Here is a 26,591-nt window from a genome sequence, read left to right on the forward strand (position 1 = left end):
ATGATTTTAGAAGGCTGAAGAGCAATACCCTGATTTCTAGAAGCAGAAGACTGTCCATTATTTATAAAGGAACATTAGGTGTGGAAGCGTACCTAGGATCCTTGTCACATAATGGAAGCTATGTTTCATAAGGATAGTAAAGAAAGATTTCATTGGTCATGGGGTAGACAACGTTACAAATGGTTCTTCAGTTTGCATTTACGACAGTGAATCAACATAGGTTAGAATGGGCTCACACACCATAATTACACCTGTTTAGCTACCTGGTTATACTGTATATTATTTTAGGTAGCTAACAGTTACTATCTGTGATCTGGGGAATGGGAGAGACCAGAAAGGCTGAGAAAAGTTGTACACATATTTACTGTTAATTTTAAATAAGTAAGCATTTCTTTTATTTTTTCAAGGAATATCTATCTATCTATTGATCTATCTGTATCTATCTATCTATTATCTAATTTGTATAATTGCCAAAAAATCAACCAGAGAAAAATGAAGAGAAGGCCACACAACCCATCCATTCAAGACTTATGGCTTACATTCCATCAAGACCCTTCTACATTGGAGAGAACAATCAACACATACTCTACCTGTGAGTCTATGAGGTTAGAAATTTCATGTGTACCAACATTTACTTCATCCAACTGCAAGCAAAACAAATCTCTGGCAACCTGGACAAAATCTAAAGCAAATACACGTGAGTAAGAAGAGATAGTGTAATCTCATCTCAGCAAATGTTACCTCTCTCCATATGAAATCAAAAACTATGTATTATAACTACTGCTTCAATTTAACTTACATAGTTCATTACTGAATTTTAATGGAATACGGACTGAAGGGGCAGGTTAATTGTAAGTTCAGATAAGAAGAGATAAGCAAACTTATTGCTTTGTTTAACCTTGCTTCGTTACCAAGTTAAGACAGCAAAGCAAATATATCACAGATATCTAATTCTCCAACAAGACTTGAAGTATGACAAAGGTATTATGAGCAAAACTTTCTTCGAAACATAGGATTGAATTATGGCTTATAACTTTTCCAGCAGGAAAAACTGAGGTTTAGAAACAGCAGTAGCCAATGGTTATTTAACAACTTCTGTATGCCAGGCATAGTACTTAGCAATTCCATCTTCTCAACACTCCCTGTGGGAGGTCCTCTTACCCTTTCCAATTTGCATATGTATCAGTTGGTACCAGGACCTCTTGGTAATTAAGTAGCAGCAAAGTCCATAACCTTCTTCAGATAGGAGAGCAATCTACTGAACTCATTCATTTTATTTTGGCTATGCTATTTTCAATTTACAAGGATCCCTGTTCCTTAATTGTTAATATTTTTTACATCTTATCTTCATTTCATGGATGCTTTAGCTTCGTTTGTCTTTGTAAAGATGTCAATTACAGTTCAATGTTTTATTAGAAGTCCTCCTCTACTATTTATCATTTCCCTTACCCCTTACTTTGGAGCTCTCTCTAAATGTCTGGTAACCCCTTGTCTATAACTTTATATTTAACCATCGGGCACTAAAAAAGTTTCTTGAAAATTCTGTGTGTGTAACTTGTCAAGGGCAGCTTTCACTATGGGGCAACTAGGTAGTCAGCAGACATTTCTGTTTAGCTTCTTCAGCAAGAATCCATGGCTACAAATTTCGCTGAGAAAACTTGGTGTGTGTTATGAGTCATGATTCACCATTTACTCCCCCAAATTCTCTGTAACTGGCAACGACAGGTTTAATTTCTCAAGGAAATACATTTAATTTTCTCAAGGAAATCTACTTCTTTTCCCCTGGAGGAGTAAGAGTGTGATAGGTGTGAGACAGTTAGAAAAGCGACTGGGAACAGCATGTATGATTCACCTCAGACTTCTCTAACAATCTTGATTTAAATGTCCTGCATAAATCCAGTGTTTAGTTTGTTAATACTTTCGAGTTCCATTGTAATTTCTTTCATCTACAGACATTTATTTGGGTTTTCCTGCCTCTACTCACTCCTTTATTTTCTATACTTTTCTCATTCCCATCAATCATCTGTCCTTTGGCTTTGGCTAGACCACATGATTCTGTTTCTTGTTCTTATTAATTTAGGATTATTTCTAAATAGAGACCAAAATAACTTTTTCCGCAATAGCTTTGAAACTAAAAGGTGAATGTTTTTCTTTTTTTAAAAAAGCAACACAGATTTTTTACTATGATACAATAAAGTATCTATGTTGAAATGCTTAATGCTGTAATAGAAAAAATGGTTGCATCCAAAACATTTTTGGTAGCAGAACAAATATATAAATATCAATAAAAAACTGTACATATCAAAATTCTAAATAACAAATATAGACATGTATTATCAGCTACTGAGAAATCAAAATTGTCAGTCATAAAAAGTGTAAATATTAGTTTGTCAGTAAGTGGTCTGTTATGTTATCTCCAGTAAGGATAATTAAATTACACCATAAAAACCTTTATACCATGAGAAAACGCTGAACAGAGAAAAAGTAATCTAGGACTTCTATATTTCCTATTGTTTCTTTCACTACTACTGTTTCTTTACAATACATAAAAGCATATATTACTAATATTGATATTTTATAGCTCAAAGGTTCTAGTAAAGTTCTCCTTTTTGCTGACCCAGGCAGGCCAGTAATTCTAGTTGAGGTTTCTGAGCACTAAAGAAACATATAGTACATGTGGTTTTAGGTTTCAATCTCTCCACAAAAGGATATGGAAAGGATATACTTTTTTTTTAATGCCAGTAATTGGGACTGAGGGCTTTGGGTCCTATTCTGTACCTTTCTGGCTCAAGGACAATGCATTGCCACTTGAACCAAAGCTCCACTTCCAGCTTTCGCTGGTTAATTGGGGATAAGAGTCTCAGGGACTTTCTTAGTCTCTGGAAAGGCTAGATTACAGGCTTGGTCAATAGTACTGTACTCCATTCTCTCTCCCTCTTTTTTTTTTTGGTTGTTTGTGCTGGGTAATGGGACTTGAACTCAGGGCTCAGTGGTGTCCCTGAACTTTTTTGCTCAAGGCCAGTGTTCTACCACTTGAGCCACAGCTCCACTTCTGATTTTCTGGTCATTAATTGCAAATAAGAATCTCACAGACTTTTCTGCCTGGGCTGGCAGTCTCCTAACTAGCTAGAATTTACAGACATGAGCCACCAGCACCTGGCAAGGATATATACTCTATGTATTCTTCTTTTTTTTTGGGGGGGGGAAAGGGGGAGGTGGGGCCTGGTCCTGGGACTTGAACTCAGGACCTGAGCATCAACCCTGAGCATTTGTACTCAAGGCTAATGATCTATCAACTTAAGCTACAACTCCATTTCTGGCTTTTCTGGTACTTAATTGGAGATGAGTTTCATGGACTTTCCTCCTGGACTGGTTTTGAACTATGATCCTCAGATTTCAGCCTCCTGAGTAGTTTAGGGTATAAACCACCAGTGTAGGATATGTACTCTTAATGAAAATGTGTCTCAGTAACTCTCCCCCCACCTTTTTGTATGAATACAACATGATAACTTAATATTACCTCCAAAAGACACTGTTCCATTTGAGTCTCCTGGTATTCTTTGTCTTAAGGCTTGTTGTTGTTTCTCTGTGGGTTGAATTCCAAGATAATTTAAAGCCTGGTAGAAAAAGGACTTATGTAAAGCAATTCCCAAATCTCCAAAGAGTAAAACTTTTCATTCTAACATGATTTTACAATGCAGTGGAAAAAAAGTCAATATCACAGACCAGAAAGAAGCAGATAACCAGAGAAAGTGGGCTACTTAAAGATTAATAGCCTATAAAAGGTATCTTTCCTTATTCTGCCACCATTTCATTTCCTTCCCTCCCACACAGGTGAGTACTTTTGCTCCTTGTACATTTATAAACAGAGCCCAAGAAATAGATATCAAACTATTTCTTAGCTTATATGATTTGGCAGAAGAAAAATAGTAAAAGAATCCTATTACGTCAATTAACACTCAAAAAACTTGAGATTATTTGGTTGTCATCTTATTTTTGAGAGCAAAACTGAAGTTGCCAGGAAATGGGTTAAGTAGAAAATATTGTAATTTTTGCCTTTTTATGGTGTAGGTTCACATAAGCAGTAATGAAAATAAGCTAAATTTGGCATTCACTTCTATCATGCTCTTCTCTCATAGGTACTTTCTCCATTTATGCCTCATTCATGAATAAAAATTCAGAGTCTACTACTTATCCTCCACTGTTCTTCATATCTTTGTTCTTTAGCAAAAGAACCAAGAATAATTTTTAGGTAGGAACACTGCCAGCTAAAATACCTAATAAATCCCTTTTGCAGCTCCATGAGGTCATAGGGTTATGTCCTAACCAATGAACTACCAGAAGGGCTGGAGCTGGGTGCCTGTGGCTCACATTTATAATCCTAGATACTCAGGAGGCTGAGATCTGAGGATCATGGTTCAAAGCCAGCCCAGGAATAAAAGTGTGAGACTCTTATCTTCAGTTAACATTCAAAAAGCTGGAAGTGGACCTGTGGCTCAAGTAGTAGGGCACTAGCTTTGATCAAAAAATTTCAGAGAGGAAGTGGCGCTGTAGCTCAACAGGTAGAGCGCTCGCCTTGAGCTGAAGAGCTGAGGGACAGCACTCAGGCCCAGAGTTCAAGCCCCACAACCAAAAAAGAAAAAAAAAAATTCAGAGATAGTACCTATGACTTGAGTTCAAACCCCAGGACTAGCACCAAAAAAAAAAAAAAAGTAAATTAAATTAAATTTTAAAAAAAAAATGAAGAGCTGAGGAAGATTTCCAGGAAATCTCCTGTCAGATGTAGAGATATATACTTTCTGTCTCTTTTTTTCTTCTCTCTTCAAGCCTTCATAAAGGGGAAGCATAGCAAAAGAAGAAAGAAACTACTGCTGGAATGTGACTTGTCACCTTGACCACAAGGCATCCCAATAAACATGGTGGAATAGACACCATCTTTCTCTTCCAGACTAAAATATGTGAGTCCCTGAAACTGTACAGCATCCATTGTCATCTCTGAACTATTTTCTTCCTTGCTTCTTTATATGTAGAAGTTTTTAATGGAAACCACTGTTATTTAAGGTTCTCCAGTTATATATAGCAAAACTAATCTTGACTAAGGCATAGGGACTGACTAGATGACAGTAGATTTTGACAGGAATATACAGGGCCAATCACATTGAAACTAAAAAGTAGTCACAGGTTATTCTTTGTAATTAACCTTTGAAATACTTTCAAGCGTGTCATTTCACTCACCAAATATTTATTTGGTGCTTACTATCTATAGGCACAAAACCACATAGAGGGTAAAGACAAATGGTATAGTTCTGACCTTCAAAAGGCTGATGATCTGCAGGGTGAGGACAACATGTACATAAATACAATGAGTACAGATGTAATTTAACACAACTAAAACCAACAGGCATGCAGTTTGCACAGTTAAGACAGAGACAGAAAGGGAGAATAGCAGGTACATTCTTTCAACAGTGTCTTAAGATTGCTAGCATCATCTACCTGCTTGTTTAATGTGGAATGAAGATTTTTAGCTTTTGAGTGTTATTTTACTCTACAAAATGTTACCAATATTACAATAAAATAGAGCATATAGCTTATCATCAAATACTCATTGGTACTTGCTTAAAGTTTATATATATAAATATATATTATAAATAATATATAAAAATGTATATATAGTCAGATTTAATTGAAAGCTTTATTGTTCTGCAGCAGTAACTGCTCTCGTAAGGTTAGTAATCTTTCCTGTCCATATTTCAATATTACTTATTATATTGTCAGATATTTCCAAAACAATATGTACTCTAATTTTATGTATTTTAATTTATTATTAATATTGTCAGTCACATGGCTTGAACTCAGGGCCTGGGTGCTGTATCTGAGTTCTTTTTGCTTAAGGCTAGTGCTCTACCACTTTGAGGCGCAGCTCTACTCCTGGTTTTCTGGTGGTTAGTTAAAAAGTCTCACAGAATTTCCTGTCCAGGCTGGCTTTGAACTGCAATCTCTAGAGCTCAGCCTCCAGAATAGCTAGGCTTATATGAACGAGCCACCAGTGCCCAGCTGCATTTAAAATTTTACATGTCATTGCAACATTGTTCACCATAGCCAAGATAACAGAATCAACCTGGATGCCCCTCAGAAGACAAATGTATTAAGAAAATGTGGTATATATACACAATGGAATTCTATGCTTCTATCAGAAAGAATGATATGATACCATTTGTAAGGAAATGGAAAGATTTGGAAAAAATTATATTAAGCAAAGTAAGTTAGACCCAAAGAAACATAGGTTGTATAGTTTTCCTCATTTGCTGTACTAGAAAGTGCCTATAAATCTATGAGTAAGCACACTGGATGGTAAAGGACAAAAAAATACACTTGGACATGATAAATTATATCAGACTTTAGACATTCACACAGTGAGGTCCAACAAGGATATTCTTGAGAGGATCACAAAGGCTAAATAGCTATGTCCATATGATCATATAAAATGATGCTTATTGAAATAAACTCCAGAAATGGAAAGAAGAGGTTCTAAGTTATTCTGTTTTGAGGAGAGTAAGAGGGAGCATAAATATGGTGGGACAAAGGATGAACAAATGCAGTAGTGATACTCACTAGACAAATGTTGACAATGAACTATAACTCATGGGTGGGGTTGGAAGGGGAAAAACTAGGAGAAAACCAGGGAAGAGGTTACACTGTTAAAAAAGAAATGTACTATTACCTGACATTTGTAACTGTGATCCTGCTGTACATCACCTTTACAGTAATAATTTTAGAGTTTTACATGCAGAGTAAATATCCAAAAGGATACCTTGACCAATTACTTTTGTTTTATTTCAAATTTATGATTTCACAATTGCTCGATATTAGCTACAAAAGTAGTCCGTTTATTTTAATTTTTTGCAAATGGCATTTCATTTTATGACTAGATTATGGTTCTTAGGATCAATTCTCTCATTAATTGGCTTTTAAAATTATTTCAATCAATTTTATTACAAAGCAGAATAAAGGTCTCCTTTTAAGCATGTGTGAAGTGTCTCAGTCTTTTGTTCCACCAGAGTGTGTTAAGTTACATGGAATACACATTGCTAATTTTATTAAATATTGTTTGTTTTGTGTCTGTGGGCTTGAACTCAGCACCTCATGATCTTGCTTGGCTTTTTCACTCAAGGCTGGTGTTCTAGCACTGAGATATACTTTCACTTCTGGATTTTTTTGATTAATTGGAGATAAGAGTCACAGGATATCTTTGATCTATGATCCTCAGAACTCAGCTTCTTAAGTAGCTAGGATTACAGGCATGAGACAGCAGCACCCAGCATTAGGTATTATTTTTAAACTGGCTGAAGCAACCAGTATAGCAATACTACTTTTTTAACTTTCTTAACAGCAATTGCTGTTTCACATTATCATTTTTGTCAATATGTTGGATATGATATGTATTGTTAATTTAAATTCCCCTAATTACAAGTGAGATTAAACATTTCTTACATGTTCATTATCCATATTTTTGGCTCATAAATTATTTAGAAATGTTTTAAATTTTCATACAAAGAGTTTTCAGCTGATTACTAATTTGGAGGCAGCCTTCCAATATTGACAGACAAGTCTGTTTCTAGACATTGCCAAATGTCCCCTGAGGAGAAAAGCTACAATTCTGCCCTTGAGAACCACAGCTCCAGGGACAAACACAAGTGACAACTTGGTGCGTCACTTTCCAGAGTTGTACTCTGAATATGGTGCCTATATATAAATTTATATAAAATATGTATTTTTTTGCACAAATTGTTTCATTACATATAATGTTCTGTTTAAAAATTATCAGTAAATAAAATCATCATAGATTTTATTTTATACATTTTAGACCTATTTCTGCTTTTAAAATTTTACAATAGTACAGTGTTTTAAGTGAACTTTTTTAAAGCACATTACAGTCATTTATATTATGTACATACTTTATCTTTGAAAATACAGGGACACAGAGAAGAATCTGAACCGGTACCATTTTTTTGGGGGGGGGTCCGGTCGTGGGGCCTGAACTATGGGCCTGGGCGCTGTTCCTCAGCTCTTCAGCTCAAGGCTAGCGCTCTACCACTTGAGCCACAGAGCCACTTCCGGCTTTTTTCTTTTTTCTTATGTGGTGCTGAGGAATCGAACTCAGGGCCTCAGGCATGCAAGGCAAGCACTCTACCACTGAGCCACATTCCCAGCCCCGTGAACCGGTACTATTATGTTATACTCCTACATCTAATTTTCCAAGACTATCCCTTCTTCATTAACCTAGGCTTAAAAATACATATTTTCCTGTTTCTTTGGTTTCATTTCCAAAGGTTCCTCTATGTACAATTAGTTTGTAAATTAGTTTGTGTGATTCTCCCTTGTTTATCTTGTCTTCTGTTGTAGTTACTTCTGCCATGAACCTAGGAATGGACAAGAAGAGAGATCTTTCCTTTCCTTCTTAGCAAAGTGAGATGTATAAATGGTGTAGGTAATAAAAGGTAAAGAAGCACATAGTCTCATTGATAAAAAGGAGATGGAGTCACAGAAGATGGGTGCTGGTGGTTCATGTCTATAAATCATAGCTGCTCAGGAGGTTGAGATCTGAGGATTGCGGTTAGAAGCCAGACATGGTAGACACACCTGAGAGGCTATAAATTCCTCCAATTAACCATCGAAAAGCCAAAAGTGGAGAAGAATGCCAAGTCTTGAGAAAAAGAGCTAAGCAATAATATGAGGCTCTGAGCTCAAGTCCTAATAAGAATACACATATGTACACACACACACACACACACACAGAGGAAACAAAAGATTATGAGGCAGTACAAAGTGATTGTTAGTATTACAGATATACACAATTATTAAGGCAATATCTTCCTCATCTATTTTAGGAAGCCAGGTCTGAATGAGCTGGATGGACTTCAGTTAGCATTTGGAGAAGGGGTTTAACTTGACAATGAGGAAGTTACTATTACAGCACCACACAAAGGTAATGACATGGGAATAAGCACAGTGGATACTCATTCTAGGTAGGAAATTTCATATTCTTCCCAAAATAGCATTCACAAAAAAAACACAGGAAGCTAAAAGTTTTGAACTGTCAGCATTACAATTCATATTACATATAAAAAGCAGTATAGCACACTTTCCTTCCCAGCTCACTGGAAAGCTGGTAAGTAGTTTTCAAGTTTTTTTTTTTAATCATCCTAAAATTTCTTCTACAGGTAGAAAATCTGAATGTTTTATTCTCCTCAGGAATATTTTCCAGCGTCTTAGTACTATGCTATAATCTTTTAAAATTTAGTGGGCATCGGATGATTTTGCACTTTAGGACTTATAAAAAATGATGATTTCACAACTGCTCAATATGATCTGCAAAGGTAGTTCACTTATTTTGACTGCAAATGGCATTTCATTTTACGGTAGACTATAACTTATAATTGATTCCCTGATTAGCTCTTCTTAAAAAACTGAATAATAGACACCCCTCCATTGTAGAACTGTTACATACAAATCCTACTACACTTCTATATCACTTACTTCATGTCTTCATGGCTTCTCAGTTGTAAACCATCATATTTTTCTCCATGCCAAAGAGAAAGAAACTGATTAACTTGTATATCAATGTAATTGCAAGAAGTGTTATTTTTGTTTTGTACTAGTGGACTACCACGAGTATCCAAAGTTAATCATTAAGTAATTTAAAGCCAAGTTGTCATTCATTTAGTTATTTAATTGCAAATAATGAACTTCAAGAAATCAGTGGCTCTAGTAGTTGAACCTCTTCAAGAATGAGAATACTTCTTCTCTGTTGGCGTCCTATTTTAAAAAATGAAAATTTAAGGGATTTACCATTTCCAGTTTCTCTGTCTTAAAGCGAAGAGAGGGATTTAGGGAAATCTTTCCTTGTGGTCCATCATTTTCAGCACAGGCAGGAACAATATCTAAGAAACAACAGGGTGCATATTAATTGGAAACCTAATTGGACAGAACTTTTTATTTGACAGGATGTGTTCTTGGTTCCTGCTGTTCAAAAATAATTCTGTTTAATCAGTTGGCAAGTTTCACTTTTGTTTTTCTGATTTTTTTTTTCTTCTGTGAAGTCTAAAATGCATCCTATCAATTAGCTTTGTTTGAGTCCTAAAAGGTATAAAACTAGCAGTAAACAGTGCTGGAGGTATGGCCCAATGGTAGAGTACCAATCCAGCAAGTAAAGCTGAGCAAGCAGAATGAGTTAGAGGCACTCTGCTGTTGACAGTAGTGTGTGTGTGTGTTGGGGGGGGGGGAAGGTAGACAATTATTTGCTATTATTCAAAATGAAGCTCCATGGGAATGGCAACTTAAAAGACAAACAGACATGCAACCAGTACAAAGTCTTACTAACTGTAAGATAAAGGGGTTTTTTTTATTGTTGTTACAAAAAAGAGGAAAATCGTATTCAAGATTCCAAAAGATAATGGTATTCATTTGAATGGAAAACAAGTAGCTTCCTTATGTGAATTCTGAAAGCACTCTAGAAAAGCTCATAAATGCTAATCATTACATGACACAGACAGAACTTTTTGAGCTAAAAACCCTGTCTTATTTCCCAGAAGGTATATACTGCAACTAGTATAAATGGACTTTTAAGAGCTGAACATAATAGACCCCACACCTATCCCCCTAGACCTTTTTAAGAAGCTCTGATGATATAGATATGCCTTCGTCCTGATTGCAGGAATAAGAAATCCAGTGCCATAAGCGAGACCTTGAAAAACTATGTGTTTTAATATGCCAAGTTTTTAAAACAAGTTTCTATAATTTATGTCAATCCATACTATCTAAATTGTCACTTTTCTAAAAACGCTTTTAAATGGTATTTTACTAGTTCTACATAGGAACAAGAGGAAGAGAAAAAAACTTTAAAATGTCACATCTTTATGCAGTGTTTTAATTTTTTTTTAATTTCTCAGAGCATCTGTCTCTAAGTACAAAATGATTTGCATTCTCTTTCTTAAGAACATAAGAAGTGCACATGAAAATAAATAGTCTTCCTCTAAACCTTTAACACATCCTCAACATTCTATGTAAAATCTTTAATATAGCTTATAGGTGTCAAGATTATAAAAAAAAATGGTTACTGACTTTTAGCACCAAATGGAATTAAACCTTGAGAAAGATTGACTTTAGTGAAATAGATTTTTAACAATTCTGATAAAAGCAGGAGAGTCTCCTTTGTTATCAAGAATTTCTGACCATGAATGAGATTTAAAAAGTACCAAACATGCATTATTTTCCTTAGGGTAAGTTCTATACGCCAGTTCAATGTCTGAAATGTGACATAAAAACTATAGAAGATGACCATGGATTGAAACAGTATGGAAGACTAGGCAGCAGGTAAATCAACTTTATTTTTTTTTATCTTTTTGACTTCTACTTAGGAGACCTATCTTCCAGCTTGGAGCCTGACCTAAAATTAGGGCTCAGTAACCATATGTAAACCCCAGGAAACCTAGTAATGACTCCAGACTGATCTTACTCAACTCAAATGTAAATGTACGGGTGAGATGCTAAGGAGGTGAGAGACAGACAAGAGAGAAAGAGAAAGAGAGACCAGGACACAACCTCACATATGCTGAGATGTACTTTCCTCTAAGTACCCTTACTAAAAATTTGCTTGGTCTAACAGTAAAGATAATTAAAGGTTCACTCTATTTCTCTTATTTCTAGTCTGGTAATGAACTAACTACATTACATATAGAAGTTTATTAATATTCACAATAACCACAATGACACAGGTGTTGTTATTCTCAACTCAAAGACCAGGGCCCAAAAGGGCTCTGCCTGTGAATGGTCCTAGGGAAAGATTTAACATAAGCCCCTCACGCTTCAGTAAACCTCAAGTCATTTTCACCATAGGGACAACCTGCTTTCAGGCATAATGAAGCCTTATTTAAAGTCTATTAAGTCATATTATGTACTCTTATTGAGAGTGGGAGTAATTGAAACACTAACAGGAAAGAGAAATGAAATGTGTACTACCTGAATTAGACCTATCCCCTGAGCTGCTGTCTAATGAAGTAATTGTAGTATATTCTGTTTTCTTGTATCCAGGTTTCATCTGTGAAAGAAAATCAGAAACAAGTAATTTTTTAAAGTAGGTCAAAGACAGGTCTAGGTGGTCATGTTAACATTAAAAGAAAAAACCCAAAACCTCTCAATCACAGTCATCTACAAACAAAGTCAATTTGGAACTGCAGGTAACAAATGCTTTTAGCTCTACAATGTCCAATGCTAATAAAACATAAAGCCATGTACCTTATCTTTAAAGATAAAGTATAAAGGGTGGACAAACTCTTACATTCTGTCTCTTTAAGTTCACCATACTGGCTGAAAGGCTACCAAACAGTTATAGTAAGATGATACAGTACAATGTTGGCATTAACTGTAATATTGAGTTTCCCCATTTTGTATCACTGTAATAGGGTAAACTATCTTCTACCACATACACAGAGTAGATGACTGGGGTTAGCTTCACTGTGTTGGGAAAAAAAAAACAACTAAGGAATAATAATGAGTGTCTGAATTTTATCAAGTAGAAAATGAAGATGCTGAAGATGGTAATGAATTGAACCATGATAGAGACTGCCTGAAACCAAATGTAACATACCTCAGAGTTTGGAGTGGTATCTAGGTATATATATTTACAGTATCATTTTGTCATGCTGCTATTTTCTAACTGATGATGCTCTTAGACAAAGGAAACTTTGACTTCAAAATATATCTTTCTTGATAAAACATTATAAAAATATAGAACAACAAAACGAAACAGTAATTGGTTAACAAACAGCATTAATAAAATTACAGTTCTAGGGCTGGGAAGGTGGCTCAGTGGCAGAGCGCTTGCCTTGCATGCATAAGGCCCTGGGTTCAATTCCTCAGCACCACATAAGCAAAAAGAAAAAAGCCAGAAGTGGCGCTGTGGCTCAAGGGGTAGAGCACTAGCCTTGAGCTGAAGAGCTGAGGGACAGCGCCCAGGCCCAGAGTTCAGGCCCCATGACCGGACCCAAAAAAAAAAAATTACAGTTCTATATCTATTCAAACAACATAAAGATACAGAAAGTTTATAGATTTACTACATAAGCAAAGAAGTTTAAGATTACCTGATTCATGTTAAAAGAAGGTAAGGGAGCATCTTCAGTCTTGGGAGTGGATGAGATCTTTGGAACGAGTATTTCACAAGGAGGAGAAAAAAGATTAAATGTTGAGGCTGGAGGTCCACTTTCTCCTTGTAACAGGGATGGACACAAGATGTTTTCTGGATGACCATCATCAGATTTCTGTCTTATGAATGCTATCTCCCAAGAGGACTCTGACCTAGCATACAAGACAAATCACTTTATGGATATGCAACAAATCTAATACAAATGAGTGCAAAGATAAATTTTTTAATTACTTAACACAATTAAATTACTATGCTGGAAGAGACATGTTAAATGTTTTTAGTCTATCTCATGGATAGACTCACTACCTCAACTTGGCTCTGGTAATTATGTGTTTTGCTTCTTCAAATGATACACCAATCATGGACTCCTTGTTTACTGAGACCAGTTGATCTCCTGGTTTCAAACGTCCATCCTAAAAAAATAAGAATAATAAAATTTAAAACACGACACATTTGCAAAGAAAATAATGAAACTTTTTGAAAAAGTTAATGGCCTTCATTAAGGCAATTAAAAATTATAAAGAATGTCTTAGAGAAAGAGCCAAAAGAAACATTTTAGAGACTGTCAATAGTAAATGTTTTGATTAAAGTCTGATTTGGTAATGGAGTTGTATAGTTCATGCATTCCATGAAAAAATTTGCATAGTAGGGAATCCAGTGATATTAGGAGATGAGCCTGAATACCAGGAAAGGAGACCTGTTTTAAATGCATAGCCCTCTGAGATTGGTAAAGCTCTGACTATAATAATAATAAAAGTAAGCAAAACGTTCAAGGGATATTTCAGAATATAAGATGCTCATTCAGTGTAGTTTTTGAGGATTCCTGTATCTTCTTCCACCAAACTATGGATGTGAGGAATTATGTAGACTAGATTTTTAAAATGTAGTCAAGGATATTAATTATATTGATCCTATCCATACTGTAACATCTTCTTAGTCAGCTATGCAGCTTAGTTGACTATGCATATATTAGTCAAGTCCTGCATATAATGACTGGCTGCTTGGAATTGTTTTTGTGAAGTCTTGAATCTGCTCATACATAACTAAGCAAATAAGAGCATTTCAATCTCAATCGTAAGATGTAATGTGGTTGTTAGGCAAGTAATTCAATCACTGGTATTTCCTCTCTAAGATATAAACTGAAGAGAAACATAAGCTCCCTTCTTATACAGTTACTAAAGTACTTTTTCCTTATTGCTAGTATAAAGGCAAAAAGTATTATTCACATAATTACTGAAAAAAACTTCCTTGGTGCTTAGATCTTGATGGTCTCCTAGAGTCCCATGTGCTAGGACTTGGTCCTAGCTTGGCCCTTTGGAGAGGGGGTAGAAACGTAAGAGGCGGAGCCAACTGTTAGTCTTAGGATCCTTGAAGGTATTCCCTTCAAAGGAAACTACAGGACTCACAGTTCCTTCTCTTTCTTTGCTTCCTGGACATGAAATCAGCAGTTTTGCTCTGCCACATATCCTGCCATGACATACTGTCTTAGGCCCAAAGTGGCAGTTCAACTTATCACAGACTGTGAACCCAATCAATCCTTCCTTGCTATAAGAATCCTTTCTATATCAGGTACTGGTTACAGTAACAGAAATTTAACATATACAGATTAAAGGCTCACTTTTTATCCTGATGGTGTTGAAATAGCTTCTACAAATTCAGTGAAACATCTGGCTTTAAAGTCTTACTTATTAAGATATATCTTTTAGTTGAATAATCTTCAGTATGAACTGAAATATTTAAGAGAAACAGTAATATTTTACTTCTACTAACAAATGAGTACAAAGAAAGCTAAGCAAATGTAAAATGTTCATGAAAAGATTTTATAGGTCCATATCTCAAATACTGTGTAAAATACATGAGTTATAAACACAAAACCTTATGATCCTTCTGTAATCTAAATATTAAACAATTAAACTATAACAGGCAATTTGGTTTTAGAATTTTGTTTAATTTACAAATTAATTTGGATTTCAAGATCAGACAACATAGCACACAATAGCTGTAGACATCAGTAATATTTTCTTTATATTTGAAAATGTATGGAAGTACTGGAATATGATGCTAGGAAAGACTAAGTACATGAAGAAAATATCTACCATATGGATCCTTCGTACATATTCAATAACACAGAAGGGCTGATTTTTCTAAACACAGTTATATCTTGCCTGCATTCTTTTTAGACATAGTTTCACTATGTATGCATTTAAATGAACTGTCCCAAGATTATACTCAGACACTTGTGTCCATTTGCTTGTAATTTACAATGCAAAATTTTAGTTAAGCATACTCACTTACTAAAAATTAAACTAAAATGTCAATAAAAAACCTAACCATTTACACACACACACACACACACACACACACACACACACACACACACACAATATTCCAGTTGCATATACATATATACACACATTAACACATACTGGTATTGGAAGGGTCAAATAGAAAATTTTTTAGTCTAATATTTAAAAGTAAGTATCTGTCATTGTTGAATCCAGCTTTACACAATTTAATAAAATAATTCCTTATTAGAAATAAATAATATTAGTAATAAAGTATACTTATATAATTTATAGTTATTTATTTATATTAGTAATAAAGTAATTCCTTATTAGAAATGGCTTCATAAAGTAGATGTTAGTTGAGATTTAATGTCAACAGCAATATTAACTAATATCCCTAAGCCTGACAGCAACTGAAAGAAAAACATGATCAAAGCATGCAGAAGACACAGACAGGGAGGCAAAGAAAGGTTTTAAAAGTGATGGTGGCAGGCAGTAAGAAAATTAGGTTATTGTGTTTCAGTGTGAATGTTCTCAGAACTTATAGTTCCTTCCTCTTACTAAATTTCCTTGAAGAGGCAAGATTCTATGATGATGACTATAAATCAGATGATAACTATCTTTCATCTGGGTAGAAGCCTTTAGAAGTAATGAACTGAACTGCAAACAGTGTAGTGTTTAGCAATCAGATAGACCAGAATTTGGATTTGAGCTCTGCAATCTACTAGCTAGACTTTCATAAACAGTGAAAGAGAGGGAAGGGGACAGAGGAGTTCACAGTCTTCTTTGCGTAATCTTGTTTGCTAAAATCTTGTTTGCTGTTAACTTCTGTATTCATGGATCCAATAGGAATCACAGTGGGTTTTCAGGGGTGTAGTGAAAAGGCAAAGAAAACACAAGTGGGCCACAACATTTAGATTGATCTATGACTTCCCACTCTTTCTTTCTTGTCTGGCTGTATAGTGTTGGTAGTGCTGAGGGAACTTAACCTGTCTTGTGTTGAAGTATTCTAATGTAGCAAAGGAGCATTTTCCACCAAGATGAGAGAGAGAACAGGAAAAATGTCTTTGGACTGCGATAGCAATCCACATGAACTGGCATTTTTATGTTTACTTTCCTATTATCCCACGTTGGCCTTGAACTCATGATCCTCCTATCTCAACTTCCCAAGTGCTGTGAGGCATGCACTACTACACTCTGCTTATTTTTTACTTTCAAAAAAGTATTTACAAGATATTTTTTTTAAATCTTTCACTCAACTCCTAGAATAAAATCTAAGCCTATCATGTGAATTTCTGAGCCTGTTTAAAAGTCAGAACCTGAAATGAAAACAAAGTTATTTCTGTAAAACTCTGGCATTCTAAACGAATGAATTCTGCTCCAGCTGGGTTAACGTATATGTGAAATTGTGACTTCAGGGGTAGGCTGAGCCCTCTTCCTCAGTCTGTATTCTCTCTCAGCAGTGACTGAGCAATTACATGACTTGGCAAGCCACCTACCAGAAACTTCCCCATGCTGACCTTCAGATAGAACTTCCTCACACGGACAGTCATGTAGACATTGAAAAGTGTATGTCCCTAACCATAGCCACATTGTTGTTAAAAACTACTAGCACTCTTCACTTCCAACGATAACATATTATTAGAATCCAAGTATACAGCCTGATTCTGATTTAACTAAGTAATTATGCCCAAAAGGCATGCTCCTTCTGTAAGCTTTTAGATTCCTGCCTGCCCTATACTTTCACAAACTACAGACTAAACTTTTTTTGGGGCGAGGGCAGCATTTGAATTTGAACTCAGAGCCTGGCTTACTTGATCCATGTCCCTGGGATTTTCTGCTTTAATTTGTTTTTCAGGGGATTTGTGCTTTTTGCTTAGACCCACACCTCAGACTGCAGTCCTGCTACCTAAGCCTCTGGAGAAGCTGGGGTAAAACACATTCTACTGTGCCTGACTTATTTGTTGAGGTGGCAATCTCCCTAATTTTTTTGTCCAGGCTGGCCTTGAACCGTGATCTTCCTATCTCTGCCTCCTATGTACAAGGGATTCCAGGTATGCAGCACTATACATAGTCCTGTACCCTTCTTTTATCTCTAGTTGTTAATATAAACTTGATGAAAGCTGTGTAATCACTATGAAACTCCAACTATTTTCTGGGCTTCAAAGTGAGAGTAAATATCTATAACATAAGGTTGCTATACCATTCAAACAGCATGCAAAGTACATTGTAAGTTTTAAATAAAGTAAGGTGACTCAGACTCTTCTATCTGCTGTGGATCATCTTCACATGATTGATAAATTATGTAACTCTTCAACTGACAACTTCTGATGACTGCCCACTAGTAGAGAAAAGGTGAAAGTCCTCTACTTCTAAAAATGAGCAAAATAAACTAGCTTTTTTCTAGTCTCATCACACATCTCCCACCCTGGCAGAAGCATTCTCTATCCTATTCTCGGAGAATGTTCATCTAATCAGCTGTAGGCTTTCAACCTCCATGTATCAATTTCTATTTGGCATGCCACCATTTACCCACCTATGACTTTAGCTGATAAACTCTCACTCTAACTTCACAGCCAGATTCAACACTATCTTCTGCTACAAGTTTTTTCCAATTCCCCAGCTTTACTTAATTGTATTAATTTTTATTTATTTATTTATTTATTTATTTTATCAGTTGTGGAGCTTGAACTCTGGGCTTGGGCACTATCCCTGCGCTCTTCAGCTCAAGGTGAGCACTCTACCCCTTGAGCCATAGCACCACTTCCGGTTTGCTAGTGGTTAATTGGAGATAAGAGTCTCATGGACTTTTCTGCCCAGGCTGGCTTTGAACCATGATCCTCAGATCTCAGCCTCCTCAGTAGCTAGGATTACAGGAGTGAGCACTGGCGCCCGGCTTGTATTAACGCATTTTGTCTTATCTTTGCTTACTCTTACTTCCCCATCCTGAATTATAGACTATTAATTCAGAAATTCCAGAGCTAGGAGCCCTAATTTTTCCAGTTGACCAAATCATTTCCTTCTCATGAATGTTTTCTCCAGTGCAGTGTTAGGAATAAAATAACATTAAATTGCTGAGGTCCAGAAGTTGGCCTGAAAAAATTAAGATGGTTATGACAAAAATAGCACTGGCAAACGAGAATGATCTTGAAAAGTAAGCATTTTTGGCTATCACTTCCTTAGCTACCACCAGGAAATTGGTCAAAAGATCCATCTAAGTGCCAGGGGAAGGTTTTACAGATCTGAGAACAGATCTGTTCTTAAAGTTAAATATGCCCTTCTGCATCCTTTGTGGACACAGACCAATCAGAAGCACCTGCATCTGTGTGACTTTTGTCTTTAACTACAGGACCTGATAACAAGATCAAATCTAAGATGTCACTGATTATAAGTCAATATTACTTACATAAATAGTACTAAGGAAAAAAATGTTGGCAATTAAGCATGGATTGTGAGACCCATCTCAATTCTAGAGATGTGAAAAAATATACACACACAAAACACACACTACACACAATTTATATGTATGCATTATATATGGATATACATAGCTTATAAGCATATGTGTTAGCATACATCTTAGAATAAACTAAGCTATCAGGTTTGAGAAGCTTTTGATTCTTGCTTGCTTTCCGAGTGTTATTAGCAGTAATGAAATTAACAAAAACCACTTAAAAACCTCACGTGATATCTAAATGTGACACTCAGGGCCAGAGAAGAAAAGTAGATATGTTGGTATGGTACCCAAATGGCAGCATAGAATAGTAAAAAGGCAAATCACAGAAATGTAATGATCAAGGGACCCTTCAGTCAATAATAATTAATACTAATTAAGCAAGTGATACAAGTCAAGCATCTTACTAAGGACACTACTGTGAATAAAACTGGTTTGAATTTTTGCACTTAGGAAATATATATACCAACTAATAGTTCATTAGGGTTGCTAAAACAATCACAGATATCAAGACTGGTGAACATCTCACCTAGGAAGTAGCCTTTGAATTGGTATCTGGTAATAGAAAAGGAAGAAAATCTAGTTCCCAGTCTAATGTAATGGTAGATAAGGTAATAAAGCAACCATTTCCAGGGACTGAGAGAAGGCCAGTCTCTTGGAAGCATAGGGATGGAGAAATAGAGAAGTCAAGGGCAAAAGCCACACTACACAGAACCCTGTAGGAAGGCAGGGTAGATATTACTGAGGCAGGATGGGAGAAAAGGAAAGTAGGCATGATGCATCAAAGCAGATCATAAAATCAAATGGATGACAGCTTAAGATAAGTAGGGAGAGTAGAATCAAGGGCTTCTTAGTAAGAAAAGAAGTCCTCAGTACATGAGCTAAATAGGTCATCCTGGGAGAGGAAGCAGTTATGATGTGGTTAGGTTTTCTGACTTTGTGTTACTTCACTGTGCTACTCATCACTGGAGAAGCCTCTGACTGGGAAGAAATGAGATGAGGGCACTGAGGTGAATATCATGCCATGTAGCTCAGAAATGTTGAGTTTTGAGATGCCTCTAAATCCACATGGAAAATCTTATCAGGAAATTGGATGGGTGGGTATGAAACTCACAGGACTTTTGAGGCTAGGAGAGACCTAAGACCAATTGCTGAATGTATGGACAGGGGGCTAGCTGATGGGTGAAAATGGCCTTGGAGCTTTCCTCATTCCTTAACTCAGTACCTGGGATAGTTGTTCTCAATCTCTAAGCTACCTCCAGAGAGGGAAATCTTGTTTCCTTCCTGAAGTGAAAAATTGTGCTCATTACATGCCAAATTTTGAACTCTGGGATTATGGTTTTCAAAGAAACATGATATATGGCTTAACTGCTCAAGAATTCTCACATTTGCCAGAACAATAATATCTGGTTGTGGGAACCGGATGGGTAAATATAATTATTTGAAGAATATTCTTTCAGAGTTCCAGTAAGTCCCTTTTAGTTTGGGAATACTTGTGAAAAAAAAAAAAGCCAGCTATATACTGTATTAATTCTAAAAACTTACATTAAAATGAAATTACAGCACCTTAAGCCATTCCCATGCATTTCAGAAAATATTAAGCTGACGAAGTCACCTTCTTAATAAGGGGAGCCTTATGAGCCTATCACTTGTCTTATAAGCCGTCCCCAATATGCAGAAATTTCTGTAGATTAGGAACTTACTACCATATGCAGAAGAGTATTTAGACCTCAGTATGGACATTATTAAATATTTTTAAACATAATTGTATCTACTTAGTATTTGAAGAAAAGAAAACTACCTATGGTGCTCCACCTTGAGGAAATATTGAGAAGTAAATGTAACCAGTGGAAAATAAGTGAACTCTCCTACACCTTTCTCTACTCTGGCTGTATTCTTTTTTGCCTTGACTAGAACATTAATAACTCTATGCTGCTCTCTAGTGGAAATGAGACAGTGTAAGTCCATTAGAAAGTTTCACTTTTTAATTCTCTCTTTTTTTTAATGAAATTCTAAGCCAAAGCAATAAGAAAAAGTATTTATCATGGGAATAATTTCTTAGTTTGCTTACAATGACAGCAGAAAGTGTCATTCAGCGCTATATCTATCTAATTATTACTCTAGCTTCAAATGGTTTCTAATTAAATAAAAGAAGCACAAATGCTTGTCTTTTTTTTTATTGTAAAGATACTATACAGAGGGTTACAGTTACATGAGTGAGGTAATGAGTACACTTCCTCTTGAACATTGTTAGCCCCTCCATTGTTTTCCCCCTACCATCCCCTTCCTCCCTCCCTTCCCGAAGTTTTTTTTTTTTTTTTTTTGATTGTGATTAAGTGATTACATAATTTCTAAGTCACAAGTTCATTCTAACTTTCCTGGAGCAAATTGTCTATCACAGTCATCACAGTCTGTAATATATAACAGTGTTCACATGTTATACACCATACATGTGATCAGCAGCATGGGGATATTTAGTAGTGGTTCAACCAGATGAGTAGGAGTTCTTTGTTTCTTAAGTCCTGTTAGTTTTGTCATATCACCTAACATTTTGGATTTAGCATCCACTTATCAGGGAGACCATGTACCGTTTGTCTCTTTGCTCTTGGCTTACCTCGCTCAACATGATTCCTTCCAGCTCCATCCATTTCCCTGCAAATGCCATTATTTTGTCATTTCTAATGGCTGCATAATATTCCATTGTGTATAGATACCACAATTTTTGGATCCATTCATCTGTGGTGGGGCATCTGGGTTGTTTCCATATCCTAGCTATTGTGAACAGTGCTGCAATAAACATGGAGGTGCACGTGTCCTTGTATATTGGTTCCTGTTGTTCAGGGTAGATGCCTAGAAGTGGTATGACTGGGTCGTAAGGGAGGTCAATCTTTAGCTTTCTAAGGACCCTCCAGACTGCTTTCCAAAGTGGTTGTATAAGTGTACATTCCCACCAGCAGTGTAATAGGGTTCCTCTTTCTCCACATCCCCTCCAGCATTTGTCGTTGGCTGATTTGTGGATGTGGGACATTCTGACTGGGGTAAGGTGGTATCTCAGGGTTGTCTTTATTTGCATTTCCTTCACCACCAGGGATGATGAACATTTCCTCATGTGTTTCTTTGCCATTTTTATTTCTTCATTTGAGAAGTCCCTCTTTAGTTCCCTTGCCCATTTAGTAATTGGTTTGTTAGGTTTGGGAGGGATTAGTTTCTTGAGTTCCCTGTATATACAGGATGTTAACCCCTTGTCTGATATATTGCTGGTAAATATTTTTTCCCAATTAGTTGGTTGTCTTTCTAGCTTAGTTGCGATAGATTTAGCTGTGCAGAAGCTTTTTATTTTAAGGTAGTCCCATTTGTCGAGTCTCTCTCCAACTTGTTGTGACCCTGGGACTCTGTTCAGGAAGTTCCTTCCTGTGCCTATTAGTTCAAGTGTCTCTCCTACTCTGTCCTGCAGTAGTTTCAGAGATTCAGATTTAATATTAAGGTCTTTAATCCATTTTGAGTTGATGTTGGTGCATGGTGATAGGCTGGGGTCCACTTTTAGTTTTCTGCATGTGGCTGCCCAGTTTTCCCAGCACCAGCGGTTGAAGAGGCTGTGTTTCTTCCATTGTATGTCTTTGGCTCCTTTGTCGAATATCAGCTGGCTGTAGGCCTGTGGATTTATTTCTGGATCTTCTATTCTGTTCCATTGGTCTTCGGGTCTGTTTTTGTGCCAGTACCATGCTGTCTTTGTTATTATAGCTCTGTAGTAGAGTTTGAAGTTCGGCATGGATAGCCCTCCCATATTGTCTTTATCCCCTAGAATTGTTTTGGCTATTCTAGGTCTTTTGTTGTTCCATATAAATTTTTGGACTGTTTTCTGTATTTCAGTGATGTACGTCATTGGGATTTTAATAGGAATTGCATTGAATTTGTATATTAGTTTTGGAAGTATTACCATCTTTACTATATTAAGTCGGCCTATCCAGGAGCATGGGAGGTCTTTCCATTTCCTAGTGTCTTCTGCAATTTCTTTCTTTAACTTTTTATAGTTCTCATTAAATAGTTCTTTTACATCTTTGGTTAGGTTAATTCCTAAATATTTTATTTTTTGGGAGGTTATTGTGAATGGGGTTGCTCCCTTTATTTCCCTCTCTTCCTGTACGTTATCAGTGTATAGGAAGGCAACTGATTTTTGTGGGTTTATTTTGTATCCTGCTATTTTGCCGAAGTGACTTATGATTTCTAAAAGTTTGGGGATGGAGTTTTTGGGATCGTGGAGGTATAGTATCATGTCGTCTGCAAAAAGGGATAGTTTAACTTTTTCTTTCCCTATGCGGATCCCTTTAATGTCTTTTTCTTGCCTTATTGCCCTGGCTAAGGGTTCTAGGACTATGTTGAAGAGGAGTGGAGACAGTGGGCATCCTTGCCTTGTTCCTGATTTTAGGAGGATTGGTTGTAGCTTTTCCCCATTAAGTATAATATTGGCTATTGGTCTGTCATAAATGGCTTTTATTGTTTTTAGAAATGTTCCTTCTATTCCTATTTTCTCCAGAGCTTTTAGCATGAATGAATGTTGAATTTTATTAAAGGCCTTTTCTGCATCTGTGGCGATAATCATGTGATTCTTGACCGCTTGTCTTTTTTTTGATGGTGGGGTGGGTTGCTACTAAGCTTTGAACTTGGCTTCCAGCTTCTTAGGCAGGCCATCTACCACTTGAGTCATGACCACCCTCCCTACCCACCCACCTAGCCCATTTTGCTTTAGTTATTTTCTAGATGGAGTCTCTTATTATTTTTGCCTTTCCTAATTCCAGCCTTGCTTTCCATCTACTCACATCTCCCCTGTAGATGTGATTAAAGGCATGAACTACCATATCTGGTTCCACTATCTTAAAAGAAAATTATTGTCATTCATTAGGTATCTTGATTTGTTAATGTATTATATCAAGTGTGCTCCCTTCTTCTCCCTTCTAGCCCCTAATACCTTAAAACTAAAGTAGCACTAAATAACTTGATTCACAGAAGAAAATTCTCATTTTTTAAATTTATTTAAATTTAACATTTAAATATGTTCCTACTTAACAATTTAAAATGAGTAGCCACATATATATGTCAATATATAAATTTAAAATTTAAACTTTGCACTTGGAAAATACATTTCAAGAACTTTATTATATGAACAAACCTGAAAAAAACCTAAAACCATTACAACTATTTTTAAAGTTTTTTCTAGAAATAATTTTTTTCTCAGCAAGGGAAAAAAATAATCCAGATGAACAAATTCCTTGCTAAATAAATTTTTGTAGTAGGGGAAGGAATAAGAGCAGGATCATGTACTTAATAAAATCCAAAAGAACAATAATAAGAACAAATTTACCAAAAGGACTCTTTCTCACATATATTCTCTCTCATAATATCAAGCTATATAGAATAATAGTTAAGAGTGTGACATGTTATTCTTTCCTATATGTAAAATCTATTGTTAGGACAGAGATCCTTGAGGGTGAAAGTCTATTTTGCAATCCTTTTTTATCCTTCATTGAGGACCTCCAGGTTCTACTAAAACTTATTGATAAAGTAGGAAAACAACTTTACAACTGGTGAGTATTTTGTTTGGATAATGGGAGGGAATGTTTTTACTTTTATTTTTACCTTGTGACAATCTCCTCCAGGAATGACTTCTTGGATATATACCAATGGGCCTTCATTCCTGTTAATTCCTCCTAGGATTTTCAGACCCAGGCCTGTTTCCTTGGTAATTGTTATTATCTGAAAGGCAGGATTCCTAGGAGAAAAATAAGGAAGTACTCATAGGTTAGGCTAAAGGTCTATACCCTATCTCTTCTTTATATTGTTGAAGCAGACAACCCAAATGCTTAGCACCATTAGCAACTACATTTACAAAGTATGGTGATAAACAAGCAGCCAAACAGATTCTCTTACTTACCGATATTTTAAATTCTGTTTTTCAAAACAACTAAAACATAAAATGAATTTATAGAAATAATGCTTACTTCTGTGGAGTAAAATATAAAAAAATATTTTAAACACACAAAATAAATAACCTCCATTTCAATCTTTTAAATTTAAAAAGAATTTCTTTTCCTATTACAAAAATAGTATTTGTTCCAGCTACCCTTTCTACAAAAGTATAAAAGGATTCTACAAAAGGTATCACCAGTTTATGTTTTTGAAATTCAATACAGTGAATTCTCTGGTTAAACAAAATCTGAATTTCAATTTGGTCAAAGTTTGAAGTAAGGCTTATGTCAGCCTGTTTATGCACCATGGAACTAGACTGAACAATATACATGCATAATGCCATTCAAAGTAATCTAAAAGACTCTGAAGATTTTTACCCTCATTTTCTTTTTCTAAAAGATCCCAAAGTCTTACAGCTTAAGTTGGTGGGCCTAGGGCACAAATTTAGGAAGTGTTATCCCCATTTGCCTTTCTTCAGAGGCAGAAGGTGGTCTAGATCTGCCTCACCGGTGCATTAAGTCATTGCAGAGTACAGAGGATCTCCAGCTAACTCCCAACATACCAAACCCTGATATGATCTCGGAGAAAAGTGACTTCATGCCATAACATATCACTGTATCTATCTTTCAGAAAAAGCTTTCTGAACATTCTTTTCAAAGGATAAAAAAGAATGAAAAACATTAAAATACAGCATCGGCTATTGGATATTTTCTTCTCTATGTATGAATCACATCTCAGATTTGCTGTACTGTTTCAGCTCTATAAGCCCATGTGGTTACTAGGACAACAGACAATTAGCTACATAAAAGCCAAGAAGGACTGGGTCCAGATGTTCTATTTATATGGATTTCATCACCCCAACAAATTCTTCAAGGGACATTAGGTTACAAAAGCAGAATGAAACCTCAAAGGAGAGCCTAAGGAGAGAACAGAAACTAAGCTATCCATCTCTCAATTCAGCAGCCAATCTCTGCAGTGACCTCTACACCCCTCTAAATGTGAATTTCTTTCAAAAATTACACATAACCTTTAGCATACATTATTTTTTTCAATGAAAGACTCATCTTTTTCTAATCCAAACATAGCATGTGTTATTCAAATAATAGTGTACTTACTTCTTATCTTTTTTGCCATGATGGTTTTGTTTCTGAATTGACATTGAACTATATCAATAGGGCCTGAACTCAGGACCTGGTCTTTGACTCAAGGCTAATACTCTACCACTTGAGCCACATAGTCACTTCCAGAATTTTCTGAGTAATTTATTGGAGATAAGAGTCTCACAGACTTTCCTGCCTGGGCTGGCTTGGACTTGGAATCCTCAGATCTCAGCCTCCTGAGTAGCTAAGATTATAGGCATGAGCCAGTGGTGCTCAGCTGTATATCAATAGTTTTATAACTTCCTTTTTACACAGAATTGTTATATGCAAGCTCCAAAATCATAATAGCGGTATAAACGTTATACATGTTTAAGTCTTTGTTTCAGGGGTTGGGGGAGGTCTGAACTAAATCTTCCGGCCTGCTAAGCAACTCTCTACTACTTAAGCCAAGGCTCAGGCCTGTTTGCCTTTAGTGTATTTTTCAAATAGGGTCTTGAATTTTTACCTGGGTTAGCCTCTGACTGCAACCTTACTACCTGCACATCAAGTAGAATCTTGCACTTTTTTATGTATGTGCTGGTACTAGA

The 26,591-nt window shown here is 36.0% G+C and overlaps 1 protein-coding gene across 2 annotated transcripts in view; it reads right to left on the reverse strand.

The window, feature by feature from the left end:
• The window catches only part of Stxbp4 (syntaxin binding protein 4), a 127,476-nt gene that overhangs the window by 89,864 nt on the left and 11,021 nt on the right, over positions 1-26,591 (reverse strand). Inside the window, exons 3-9 of one of the 2 annotated variants that reach the window (XM_013008845.1) lie at positions 24,575-24,707; positions 13,508-13,614; positions 13,140-13,353; positions 12,019-12,097; positions 9,850-9,941; positions 3,521-3,617; positions 591-682 (exon numbers count right to left, since the gene is read on the reverse strand). In XM_013008845.1, coding sequence (XP_012864299.1) covers positions 591-682; positions 3,521-3,617; positions 9,850-9,941; positions 12,019-12,097; positions 13,140-13,353; positions 13,508-13,614; positions 24,575-24,707 — 814 coding nt within the window. The remainder of the gene's footprint in view (positions 1-590; positions 683-3,520; positions 3,618-9,849; positions 9,942-12,018; positions 12,098-13,139; positions 13,354-13,507; positions 13,615-24,574; positions 24,708-26,591) is intronic. The other variant, XM_013008844.1, reaches the window with a different exon arrangement.

Source organism: Dipodomys ordii, unplaced genomic scaffold (genome assembly GCF_000151885.1).
Source record: "Dipodomys ordii isolate 6190 unplaced genomic scaffold, Dord_2.0 Scaffold7, whole genome shotgun sequence".
Lineage (NCBI taxonomy): Eukaryota > Metazoa > Chordata > Mammalia > Rodentia > Heteromyidae > Dipodomys > Dipodomys ordii.